At 43.1% G+C, this 13,825-nt stretch overlaps 1 protein-coding gene across 3 annotated transcripts; it reads right to left on the bottom strand.

Annotated features, from left to right (window-relative positions):
• Positions 1-1,380: 1,380 nt before the first annotated feature.
• Positions 1,381-13,664, bottom strand: CCNK (cyclin K). 3 transcript variants are annotated; one of them, XM_028714557.2, is made up of 12 exons: positions 13,445-13,663; positions 12,611-12,870; positions 12,039-12,120; positions 10,356-10,487; positions 9,957-10,025; positions 8,434-8,539; positions 6,727-6,784; positions 5,847-6,016; positions 4,669-4,940; positions 3,724-3,757; positions 3,447-3,518; positions 1,381-2,707 (listed from the first exon to the last, which is right to left on the bottom strand). In XM_028714557.2, the coding sequence occupies exons 2-12, from the start codon at positions 12,805-12,807 to the stop codon at positions 2,091-2,093; spliced, it is 1,809 nt and encodes a 602-aa protein (XP_028570390.2). In that variant the 5' UTR covers positions 12,808-12,870; positions 13,445-13,663; the 3' UTR covers positions 1,381-2,090. The 3 variants fall into 3 exon arrangements, with proteins under 3 accessions (XP_028570390.2, XP_028570483.2, XP_028570559.2); XM_028714650.2 differs by lacking the exon at positions 13,445-13,663 and adding an exon at positions 13,333-13,412; XM_028714726.2 differs by lacking the exon at positions 9,957-10,025 and having other exon boundaries at positions 13,445-13,664.
• Positions 13,665-13,825: the final 161 nt, after the last annotated feature.

Raw genomic sequence — 13,825 nt, forward strand, 5'->3', positions numbered from 1 at the left:
CATAGGCACTGTGGAAAGAGGAGTGTATACGAGTTATGTGCAGAAATGTTATTCTACCCAGCACAGTCCTTGCCATGTTATGTGCTGCTGCTATTGGCATCGGTCTGTCTTGAAAGACAATGGAGTGTGCCTCCAGGGGTGAAGTCAAATAATGCTCTACCACTGAATGACATTGCTTTCCCCCCGAAGCTTCAGCAAGTCAATGCAAAGATGTGATCATGGAAAAATAGAAGGATGTGATTTCATGAATTGCCAAGGGCGATCAAAATACGTGTTCAGAAAAAGACTCATGCCTTTTATAGGCGAACATGCCTAAGTGTCATTCTTTATCTCCCCCACATAATGCTCTACAGCATCCGTTTCTTTTGCGGGGGGACAGGGAGTACATCTGGAAATTGAAGAACCTGTTGTAGGTTACACAAAATAGCCATTTCATAGAAAGAACTAGTGATGCTCAGACCCTGCCATCCAAAATAAGCAAAACATCTATCACCATCAAAACAAGACAAAGAAGCAGCCAATGCCCTCACAAAAAGAGGCAACATCCTTAACAATCCATGAACACACATTCACACTCATTTTAAAAAATGGGGAAAGCAGCCATCTTGTTGGACCCAAAGTCAGGGACCCCCAGCTCTGCAGCACTACCACAAACAAGCAAAGGACCAGGTTACTCTAATGAAGGACCTTCTAGTTGATAGAACTGGTTCTCCTTCTCCTGGTTAGCCGATTGGTATTTAGGCATTGGTATTGGTATTCTTGGGAGAAAGGCGATGGCAAACCTAGATAGCATCTTAAAAAGCAGAGACATCACCTTACCAACAAAGGTCCGCATAGTTAAAGCCATGGTTTTCCCAGTAGTGATGTATGGAAGTGAGAGCTGGACCATAAAGGAAAGATGGAGGGCACAAGGAGAAGGGGGCGACAGAGGACGAGATGGTTGGACAGTGTTCTCGAAGCTACAAACATGAGTCTGACCAAACTGCGGGAGGCAGTGGAAGACAGGCGTGCCTGGCGTGCTCTGGTCCATGGGGTCACGAAGAGTCGGACACAACTGAACGACTAAACAACAACAACAATTTGGTGATTTGGTTGGCCATCATCTGGCTGTCCAGTAGCTGACTGTGACTTAGAGCAGCAAGCAAAATCTATCAACTGCTAAGGCATTCCTTTTGTCTCTTTCTAGGAATGCCTTGCAGAGAGACACAGAAAATGTGGTAGGAAGGGTGAAAGTATCAGAAGAGCAGTTATGTAATTCAGATAGATGATGTGACTGTGAGTAGCACAATTTGAATTGGGAAGAGAGGCGCTGCAACCATCTAATGCTGCAGCTAACCAGGTGTCAATTATTGGGATAAATGACTGCTTCTCCACACTAGATTCCAGGACCAGGTTTATTCGGGTACATTTCCACAAAGTCAGCCTTTTTTTTTTTTTTTTTTAACCAAGTTGTAAATCACAATATGCCATTACATTCAGACTTCCACACTTAGAAAATATAGATATTTATGTACAGGAATTTGCACGTAGGTTTAAACATACATTACAGGTCAAGAACCCAGTACATTCCAAACCAAAAATGACAGAAAGCCAGACACCAATGGAGGCTCATCAGCAATCGGTTGTTGAGTGTTATATATGTGCATATATATATTAAATAAAATTGCCTCTAAGTGTTGCTGGAACACTACATAAATGAAAACCAGAAAGGGTCTCTCGGATGGAATGCTAACCTTAATCCCGACACTCAGTAAGTAGGCACTGATTTCTAGAAGCAAGTTTTCTTCTTACCAATATAACTTAGCCAATATGGCTTTTAAAACATCTTCACTAGTGCAAAGTAATCCAGTGCTAGAATGAACTCGGAACAACTTGGATTTCAGTTACTTTTGCAATATTGAAACAAAAAGCCTGCATTACTCTCTACTGACCGTGAACAAACTGGTCAAAATTCTAAGTCACTGCCTCCCAGATCCCATACACCAGCCTCTTCATTATACAGACTATTCCCCTAGTTGCCACTCAGCTATCCTGTTTAAACCATTTGCTCCCCCCACCCCCTGGGTTAAAGCATATGCTATGTACAACTGCTATCTCATCCAGGTGGCACGTCCAAGTCCAGCAACAGGTGGCATCCCAGGCGGCGGTATGGGAGGTGGCACTGGCGGCTGCCCACCAGGGGGCACGGCAGGAGGGGGGTAGTTTGCTGGTGGCATTCCCAGTCCTGGAGGAGGATGCGGCGGGACAGCATGAGAAGGAGGTAACCGGGGAGGGGGGAAGTTAGGGTTGTAGGTAGGCGGTGGCGGGTAGCCCGGGGTAGGAGGAGGAATAGTTGGTGGGGGGAATGACGTGGGTGGCGGAACAGGAGGAGGAGGGTTGGGAGGGTACACATGCGGGTGGTATGGTAAGTGAGTTGGAGGTCCATAGGAGGGTGGCAGAGCTCCGTAGGTCGGTGCTTCAGTCTTCATCATTGACTGAAGGCTCTGATAGCCCTCTCCCGACATGTAAGAATTGGTGGTGGACATGCCGGTGATGTAACTGGACGGCGGAGGCGGAGGTGGCGGGCGGTGAGGCAAAGGGGGCGGCTGATGCACAGGAGCGGGATGCGACGGAGGAGCAATCTGCACCTTTGCCATGTCTACAGAATCGGCTGTAGTCGTCTGATCGCCTGCCATGGAAACAGCGGCGGTCAGAGGAGGCTTATGCTCTGAAAAACAGCAACAAAGAACACAACACTTCAGTCACAAGTGCATCTGCGCATGACAGAAAGAACACTGTCAGCTAAGTGGGCAATTGATCTGTACGTTAGGAGCTGATACGTATGTGTTAGACTATTCCGTTCCTCCTTAAGGGGAACAGGCGTGACTGTTGTGTGTCACATGCCTGTTTACACTCCAGCACAGCTTGCTGGGAACTTCTGTTTTGTGTATAGCTATTGCTTATGCTGCTTGCTTGGACATGAAAGGGAGAAGACATGTTTTTTCCTTTGTCCTGATGAGGTTGAACTCGACCTCAATCAACAGTATGCTCCCAGGCAACCTCAGCTTCCTCCATGTAACAAAACCTCAACAATACACAATAACCATTTTGGCCTAATAGACTCAGCTGCAGTAGAGACTTATAAACTCCCTTGCTGCCGGATTATGTGTCCAATGTCTTTTGTCAAAACAACAGCAGAGGAAATCTTTAGCAGAAATGGAACGTTGGAAAAGATGGTTTGAATGCCATCTTTGGTACATTGGTCGGGTTAGTGGAAACATAAGCCAACATCCATGATGTAAGAGAGAGGCTGCCAGAGACACCATTGCAATAGCCATCCAAATCCTGTGCTCCTGTGCGACATGCTGGGTACAGGCTAACCATATGCTGACAATTCCAGCGTTTGCAGAGTTTCAGAGAAAAACAGAGGAGGCAACAGCCACTTTGCAGATGGCAGCAGAACTTACCAGGTGGTGGATGTGCAGGGGGTGCTGGTGGGTGTGAAGTCTCAATTTTTGCAATTTTAGGAGGAGGAGCCTCTGAAAATAGAGCAAAACAGGTGATCTTGTGAGTGTCACACCCAAAAAAGTAGCAACAAGGTTTCTTCAAAGAAAATAGCAATGCAATTAAACACTCATTGTGACTTAGCTGCGGGTAGTTATGCATAATAGTACACTTTAATAATTCAACCATTGTTTTACCATACAAAACAAGATCATTTTAAAACAAAAAGGGGGGAAATACCTGCAGTTTTGGTTTCATCCTTTGGTGATGCTGCCTGTTATTGAGAAAAAATTGTGCAGATCAAACACTCAAATCACAACAGCAGTATTCAAAGCACTGAGAATCAGGAAATCCAAAATTAGCCTCTCTGGACATCAAATGATGGTGAGTTAGGGTCAAATGTGGAATCATATTTTGTAAAAATATTATCACCAAAATCCTTAATATGACGACATATCAGTGGCACAAATTCATACCCTTTCAATATTTTAACAGCCAAATAATTGAAGCCTTTTAGCTTGTGATCTTCTGACTACAGCTCTATGCTGCACAAATTGGTGCATGCTCCCTTACTTCAAACACCAGAATGGCCATGCAGTTACTTGATAAAACTTCAGCTTCCGTGTTTCGAAAGGAAATATCTCAGTAGTGGCAACACAGTGATTCAGCCCCGTTCTTGTTGGGATGCACCAGGGTCCTTTGTTGCAGGACAATGAAAACATTTTTACTGCTGCTCTCTTATGGTTAAGCATTTTAATTAAGCTAGTGTATTTTTGATGCAGCTTCATTTTTAACTATTTTTGTAATGTTATAGCTAACCTGGGATTAATGTTACCTGCTGGCTGCTGCCACTGATTACTGCGTATTTACAGCTTCAATTCATTATGCTTTATATTCTAATTTTGGAATCTGCTTTGCTTTGGGGGGAGGATTTACCCTAAAAGACGGCTTATAAGTAATTTCAATCAATCAATAAATCTGCAACACCATGTACCTTTCCATATTGTTCCATGCTTTCTCAAAACTTTAGGTATTTGATTATTCTATTCATGTACAATTAAGAGCTTTATGTAAGTTCTGTATTGCATAAAGATTCTCCAGTAAGACATCCTGTTACCAACGTCTGATTTAAAAAAATGGCCACTGTACTTTCCAATGCAATAATATCATTTCTGTTATTCTTACCACTGGTCTTTTCGCCTGCCTGGGAGGACTTGACTGAGGAGATGGTTTTTTAGATGGCTGTGTTTGCGGAGGTGGGGGTGGGGGTGGCTGTCCTGCCGGTTGAGACTCTTTCGGCTGTTGCGCCTGTGACTGCTCTGAGCTTTGGGACTGCTGGGTTGGAGGCACCGGAGGCGTCGACTGAAGGGAAGGAGGCTGCTGCAGCTGATGTGGGGTGTGATGAGGCATTTGTTGCTTCCCCTGCGAGTACAGATCCAGGATCTGGTGACAGATGTCTTTTAAAACAATGAAATAAAAGACAGAAAGTTACACACTCTGGTGAACAGCTAAAGCATTGAGACTTATATTTGTAAGTTGTGTTCAAAAACATACCAGAAACATTTTATCTAATGTTTTTCCAAGGAACCACAAACTTTCCTTTATATGACATTCTGAGTGCCTGCCAGCTTCTCAGCTGGCCATGACAAACAATTGCCCCCCTATGAGGTTCTTGCCCATTCCCTCTTTCCCTTGCAGCTCCCCTGTCTCCCCCATTGCCTCTTTTGTGCTGCTCTCTTGTGCTTGCTAGAGCAAATTTTGAGGGGGCACAGAGGGCTTCAGAAAGAAGAAATAAATGTAACTTGCCCCCCCAGTCCAGCAGAGCTTTATGTGAGTAGAACTCTGCTCACCAGATTGAGATCAAAACCATTAGATGGCAAACTGTTGAGTGAATTCTTCTTTAAAAGTATGGGCCCTTTTTAAACATGGTTTTACTGAAGGACCCAAAGCATTCCACGCCTACAAATAAGGTTCAAAAGGTATGATATAAACACTGATAAATATTTATCAATATTAGGAAGGAGGCAAATAGAACATGAAACAGTACTATTCCCAGACAGGCTCTAAATGAGGGATGCGAAGACCCCAGTTTATTTAAACAGAATCACAGAATTGTAGAGTTGGCAGGGATCCCAAGGATCATCTAGTCCAACCCCCTACAATGCAGGAATATGCCGTTGTCCCACATGGGGATCGAACCTGCAACCTTGGCATTATCAGCAACATGCTCTAACCAACCGAGCTATCATGCTATATTCTGGTTTATAATAAACAGCAGTTTGTATTCAAGTTGTATAAATCATGCCTGTTGTAAAGATAGTGGTTCGGAGAAAAATGTTTTGGGCAGCAAATACTTTTGATACCTTCCAGGACATCCACAGGTACATCTTGCACAAACTGCTCCCACCACCTTCTGTACATTGGCTTTGATGTCCACTCCTGAATCTCAAACTTGCACAAGCGGCCGGCCAGATACATGACAGCAACCGCTATGATCTCAGGCTCCCACTGCAGCGACAATGTAGTGCACAGACTAGAAAAACCAAACCAGAATCCATTATCATCAGACACTGGTATATGGTATTATAAAACATAAACCACTGGGAGTCCATTAGCAGGAAGGCAGTGAATAAATCTCACTAACTGAAGCTTCTGGACTATTTACAAAAGGCAGCCCCATGCACAATGCACCACAGTAGTTCTAATGGGCCTGGATAACTGAAGTGAAACTATCCCTTGCCCAGGGAGGGCTAAGCTAGTAAATGGCACTTCAGACCAGAGGCTGCTTGTGTCTCCTGTGACAAAGATGGAATAATGAGCACTTCAGAACTATAAACCTGATCCTTCAGGGGAGTGCAACCTTCTCAACAACAGGTTGAATGCCACTTAACTGAGCGGATGAATCATCCACTGTTCACACCCCCATGTTCTCTGGACTGAGCTTTAGTTCACTGGCTCCCATCCAGCCCATTACCATTTCCAGGTACTTGATTTAGCACTCCCACATCATGTTCCTCTTCCAACCACCACACACTTCAATATGCAACTATAGCCACATTGCAGAGCACTTGTCATGTGCGGCCAAGGATGTGGGATGGGGTAGACTAAAAGTCTGAATAATGCCATTTTCAAGTTTTTTGGAAATGCTTCAGAAAAGAAAGTGAATGGAAGCCTCAATAAGTGATTAACTACTGAGCATAATGATTTTTAGTAAAAATTAGCATATGATTGCAGGGTTTTTACCTGTCGTTTACAAATGTCCATGCCATTTGAACCAGTTTTTGAATTTTGTTCTTGTCACCTATTAAGAAGTGGGGGGTTACGTAACAGAAAGAGGAAAGGAGAAAAGATAAGGATTACTAAGAAAATGAAACAGCCTGGTGATTATCAGATATGTAACACAACCTTATGCATTTTCACTCAGAAGCCCCATGAAGTAAAACTGGTCTTCACAGAAGTCTATATAGGATTAAAACCAAAGAAATTTGTTGTGTTTTTGCAGATTGCAGGCTCAGCAAGAAAAACAGCTTTGCATGTTTTCCATACCTACATTGGGACCAAGTATATACAGAGGCAGATTTCTTTATGGCTATCTCCATCTAGATGGTGAACTTTGCACACAACCGCATGAAGCTTTTGATTCAATGGATTGGGCAGTCAAAGCCCATTTGAAAAGGCTACATTCTGCCAAACAAAAGAGTCTAGAATCAGACCTTCCACTAAACAGCAAATGCGCAAGTCTAACCTTTTCAACAATAGCTTTTGTGGCAACTCCAGCTAAAAAGAAAATGAAAAAGTGAGAAGCGTTCCTTGACCTAAGCAGAATTAGATGTTTTCTCCTCCTCAGAAGAAAGAATACACTGCAGTTTCACTGCACAAAAAAATAAAAATGTGTGATGATCTACTACACAGTATTCATACTTTCTACTTTATCAGGAGTGGGGAATATGTTTCAGCTGGTGGGCTGGATCCAGTTGTGACCAACCTTCTACAAGTCCCATCTGACAGGTGTGCAGGGTCCGCCCACCAGTTAATCATCTGGTATGAGGAGGATCCAGCCCACACGATGTAGCTTGCATTCAGCATCAAATGTGAATGATGCTGAAAGCACTCTCAATTGCTCATTTTCAACCACAGCTTTATCTATCCCATGCCTGACATCATATGACATCAAGTGAGCTGCAGGTGGGCCTGAGGGACAATTGCCTCATGAGGCACATTAAGAACTGCAACAGGCTTGAAGTACACATACAGGGTTTTACATTGAGAGAAGGCATGCAGAGGCCCCTGAGTAAGTGTAAGCTCAGCTCTCAATCTACAAAACAAATGGCATGCATGAAAACACACACATTCAGCGCAAAATATGCTAAATGGCCTATCAGACATTTCATCTGTCTGCCTCCCACCCTTCAATAATTTCTTCTAAAAATGTGGCTGATTAAATTGACACAATCAGCGGGGGGGAATGAATATGACGTCACCTATACACACCAGCTAGTGATGTATGGAAGTGAGAGCTGGACCATAAAGAAGGCTGATCACCGAAGAATTGATGCTTTTGAATTATGGTGCTGGAGGAGACTCTTGGCTGCAAGAACATCAAACCTATCCATTCTTAAGGAAATCAGCCCTGAGTGCTCACTGGAAGGACAGATCCTGAAGCTGAGGCTCCAATACTTTGGCCACCTCATGAGAAGAGAATATTCCCTGGAAAAGACCCTGATGTTGGGAAAGATTGAGGGCACAAAGAGAAGGGGACGGCAGAGGACGAGGTGGTTGGATGGTGTTCTCGAAGCTACCAGCATGAGTTTGACCAAACTGCGGGAGGCAGTGGAGGACAGAAGTGCCTGGAATGCTCTGGTCCATGTGGTCACGAAGAGTCGGACACGACAAAACAACTAAACAACAACATACACACCAGCACTGAGAAATGCAATGCTATTTTCATACCTTTGAGCTGCTTAGCATATTTAAGCAGGAATTGGTAAGGATGCTCCACTTGCAAGTCAAATTTTATTGTCTGCAACAAGATCCTCTCTAAAACCATAACTTCTTCCTAAATGTCATAAGAAGAGAGCAAGGACTCCATTACTCCAAAAAGCCAACTGATTTATTTTTTTTAACATTTTATAAAATTCCAGGTGGCATTACACAATAATGCCAAGGATAGCCACATCGAGGGTTATCTACTTCTGGGCTTGTCTGCAGTAACTTCACCTAATTTTAAAAAATAAAATTTTGCTTTTAACAGCTATATAAAATGAGTGCATATAAGCACCCACATTATTGTGGTTGTGCAACAACGTTCAGCAACTGGAAATCACCTTCTACCTCACTGATGACCAGAACCGGTTTTTTTTCCCATATCCTATTTATTATTTTTTCATATCCTATACTTGGCATCACAGTGGACTTAGAGATCATAGAGACAACAAAGAGCAAAGCATAAGGAACCATGATTACGATCAAGCCTTGTGTGCCTCGTTTCCACTTCTGGCAAAAAAAAACCACACTCTTGATCTGCTGGCAAAGTGTCACAGAAAGGGAAAAATAGGGGAAGAGAAGAGGAAGGTGCAATGGGGGAAGTTACAAGTTCTCATGGCAGTGAGAGGGCTTACTTTCCTAGCTAGTACTATCTCCACAATAAAGCCCAATGGCAAATCCTGTTGCTGATCCCTGCTGTACAACCACGTTTTTGTCTTTTTCTTTTAAAAAGTCCATAATACTGCAGCACAGTTTTGGGGAAAGAGTGAAACTGCACAGAAGTGCAGTCAAATGCTAATTACTAGGAAAAGAAATACGAGCTTCCGGATTTCAATTATTTCAGGAATGACTTCCAACAGCCAAAGTAAAATATCCTTCATAAAGGGATACTTTGGAGGTTGACAGTATTCCCTGAGCATATTCTTTCATTTCCCCCCATTACTTATAGCACTAGGTGCGAGAGCCAGGCAACCATCCATGGCTATGAGAAGATGGGAGGAGTGGAACCAAATGCTTGTTCAGCCATCAAACTGTGACGGGAGCTTCTTAGCCTAAAACTCCAAGTAAAGTTGGAGGAAACATTCTCAGAAGTCAAAGTGGACAAGCAGTTCCTTATTACTAATACTGGCTATCTGAGTGCCTTATGACTAGCTCAAAGCTTGGGTCTACAGAAATTTACACAAAAAATAGACAACCACAGTGATATTTACAGGGAGTTGCTCCAAGAGGTGTTCAAAAGCTTCCAAACATCCAAAGTTACTCACAAATAATGCGGCAGCACTGTCTAGCAAGACATGTACACTGTTTACCAAATTATGCAGAAAAAGCCTATATTCATGCTAACCTGCAAGACTTTCCAGCATATGTTATTTTTTTTGAAAATTAACTTTATATCTAAGTCATCTGAAGACTTCGTGGCTGACAAAATGCCTATTATAACTATAACAAAGAAATAAGTGACAAAAGTGTATTTGTTCCAGTTTGCTTACTGTATGCATATGGCTGCACTCTGTGTGGCCAGTTTCACTGCTTCCCCTGTGCAGTGGATTATTTCTTTGCTGAAAAGACAGGCAAACGCAAAGGAGAACAACACACAAGCACTGCAATACACATCGCCTTTGAAAATAACATATGGCAAAAATACTATCTAAATGAACCCAACCACTGAAATATCTTCCAGCTGTTTAAATACTGATGAAAGGTCCTAGTAATATTTTATTTTAAAAATATCAAGTTTTTTATCTAGCTTAAGAAGACTTCTAGTTCACACTATTTTACTCTAACACTATCACTAAAATCATATGCTATACTAGATATCTACAGACAATATTACTAGGGTTGTACCATGTTAACTTAAGCTAAAGCATCCTTAGCACATGTCCGTTTACCTTTGGATCATCTCCAAATTGCCCGAACTGCACATCATTTAATAAACTACGAGCTGTTTTGATTATATCTTTACATTTTTTGGGTGTTTCTTCAACTTTTCCTGCTAGGAAGAGACAGCAAGCTCCAGTCACCTATAGAGAGAGATAGAGATAGAGAGATCTCCTTTAGAAAGTTGCCCAAATATAAAATTCAGAGGAAATAATAATTTTATTTTATAAAAGAAGAACAGATTATCCACTCATACAAAACAAAAAATATATATCTGATCGATGTGATGGGCTGTCAACTATTTGGGGCCCATGGACACATTTGCAAACTGGAAAAACTGTCAAGGGCACGATACTCAGATTGAAACCAAGCACACACTACAACCTTTTCTATTTGCTGCAATAAAATGCTTCTTTCAAGCAATGTGAAGAGAGGGAGGAGGGTCCCGTGGGTGTCAGGGAAGGCCTTTGCAGGCACAAGTGGGACTATGCACACCACACTGAAGCCCCTACTAACTGTTCACCATCACCACCGGTATTTTGGAAAGTTGTATAAGATTTTATTGCTGTACTTGACCAAGGTCAATGCATCATGAGAATAAAAGAGCTTCCAGAAACCATAGTAGCTAGCATTGCCAGCCATGAAATAATTCTGCAAACAAAAATGGCATCGTGTCATGCCGGATTTGTCCACAGAATAATGGGTTGTGCCACTTGTGAGAGCACACAATGAAGTGTAACAGTGGCATTCATATGACCTTTACAACTTGGGACCATAGGAACATGATTTTACATTATATTCCACCTAGTTCAATCTTCTGTTTCTAATAGGCCACCTACTGGCAATGTAATCACTACACAGTTGTACCTTGGATCCCGAACGCCGCAAATCCAGAAGCGAGTGTTCCAGTTTGTGAATGTTCTTTGGAATCTGAATGTCTGACATGGCTTCTGACTGAGTGCAGGAAGTTCCTGCAGCCAATTGGAAGCCGTGCCTTGGTTTTTGAATGTTTTCAGGAGTTGAATGGACTTCTGCAACAGATTCCGTTTGACTTCCGAGGTATCAGTCGTACCTCAAAAGTCAAACAGAATCCGTTCTGCAAGTCCGTTTGACCTCCTGAATGTTCAGAAACCAAAGGTTGGCTTCTGATTGGCTGCAGGAAACTCCTGCAGCCAATCGGAAACAGCAGAAGCCCCATCCGACGTTCAGCTTCCAAAAGAACATTCGAAAACTGGAACACTCACTTCTGGTTTTCAATCATTCAGGAGCTGGAACATTCGACTCCCAAGGCTTTGGGAGCCGAGGTACAACTATGAAATCACCAATTTCACCCTCAGATTTGTCGACTGGTAGAAATTTAATTTGCTAAATAAACAGTCCCTATATAATGTAACATATTATGGTATGATCCCAGCAAAAATGCTAAGCTATAGCCTAACTATAGTTTGAATTATGGACTGTACAGGCAAACACACACACACACACACACACACATTTACGTAGGGGTTACGTTTAGAGGCACCTGCACACTAGTGAAATGGCATATATTTGAACCATCAATGAAAAAGCCTGCAAACTCCCCACTCTGCCGCATTTTGTGATGTTTTCTGGTCACTTCTGGGTTTAGGACAATACACATGAATGGCAGAGTACTATTAACAGTTTTTGAATAAAAACAGCATATTTATACTTACATATCTTGGAAACTGCTTGAAGGAATGGAACATATAAAATCGATGAAAATAAATTATCCCAGTTGCTAGCGTATCATAATGTCTGGATTACAAGATAAGGCTCTGAACAGATTTTAGCTCAAACCCAGCTCTAAAGATTAACTGCAAATGAGACTGAATGATGCATCAAAACACAATGATGACAACTTACTTTTTTAAATGATGATGCATCTACATAGGGTCGTTTGCAAAGAATGCACTCCCATGCATAGTGCTAGTGTCGCAGATCCATTGCACTTCTCTTGACACTTTTGCAAGAAAGCAGTTTCATGACTGTCCCCAGTATTAGGGTGGAAGGGGAAAGAGGGTACTCTCCCTCCCATCCTATATAAGCCACTTCACCAGATCACTGCACACAAGCTATTGAAACCCTGACTTAAGTATTCAGGTGGAACTACTCAACACCTACTTTGCCTGACTTTAAAGTATTCAGGTGTTTAAGCAAGAGCAATCTTAACTGAATTCTCAACTGCTAAAAAAAAAAAAAGAGAGCAACACCCAACCAACTGTGCAACACCCAACTGAAAGGATACAGTCCCAAACGGGTTCCCACATCAAATATGAAGCGAGCACCTTCCCTCCGATATCTTGCTTCGGTAGCTGGATCGAGTCCTTCTAGCTGCGATGGCGTATGAGCCAAGTCTTTCTTATCCCAGTACCAGCATGGTTTCGTGTGGTCCAGGTTTGCCGATGTTACAGAAGGGCTGGAGTTCTCTTTTGTTTCCTTCATTTATTGATGCCAAACGGTTCCCGGTTTTCAAGCGTTGGCTTCTTTACAAGGCAACGTCCGAACCTTTGGGGGGGGGGGAGAGAAGGATTTAGTTATATGACCAGAAGACAACAGTTTCCCACACAAAATGTCACACACACGAATAACAGGAAACAACCAAAGCGTTTTGCGGCACCTTAAAATTTACTATTTTATTATGACATAGGCTTTTGCCGGTAACATCCTTTATATCATTAGCATCAGATGTCAAGGAAATAAACAACTATCTGACTTTTAGAAGACATCTGAAGGCAACCCTGTTTAGGGAAGTTTTTAATGTTTGATGTTTTATCGTTTTTAATATTCTGTTGGAAGTCGCCCAGAGTGGCTGGGGAAACCCAGCGAGATGGACGGGCTATAAATATATTATCACTGTCATCATCACCATCATTATTATTATCAAAAACCTCCTCAACAGCCCTTTTAAGGCGGTTTCAGGAGGGGCTGAGGCAAAAACGGGAAGAGTGGAGCAAACGCGTTTCCAACCATCGTTACTGTCGCCGCCACAAGCTCTTTCTAGGAGGGTCCCCCTTTTTAGAAGACTTCCGGGGGCCCCGTAACCCTCTTTCAGCCACTCGCATTCCCCAGAACGACTCACTGAAGCAACGCGCCACAGGGAGCCAAACGCGTCGAGGCATCAACGACAACCTCTGCGCGGCGCCATCTTGGGAGAGAGCCTCGACAGAGACGTTGCGACGTCGTTGCGTCACGCAGGCTACGGGAGAAACGCCAACGAGCGAGTCGCCTCCGCCAATCGAAACCCCACCTTAGACTCTTAATCCCGCCTCCTCCATTTTCCCGGCCCGCGCGCGCAGGCGCTCCCTACCCTAATCACGTCCGCGTTTGAGCGAGATAGAGAGAGACGAGGCTTGGTTTTTGTCTCTCACCCACTCCGCTTTGCCCTAGACTCTGTTAGCCAATGGGAGGGACGCAGGGGCGAAACGAAGGCGGATGACTCCAGCCAATGAGCTCTCCAAGA

The sequence above is a fragment of the Podarcis muralis genome, chromosome 1 (genome assembly GCF_964188315.1).
Source record: "Podarcis muralis chromosome 1, rPodMur119.hap1.1, whole genome shotgun sequence".
NCBI lineage: Eukaryota > Metazoa > Chordata > Lepidosauria > Squamata > Lacertidae > Podarcis > Podarcis muralis.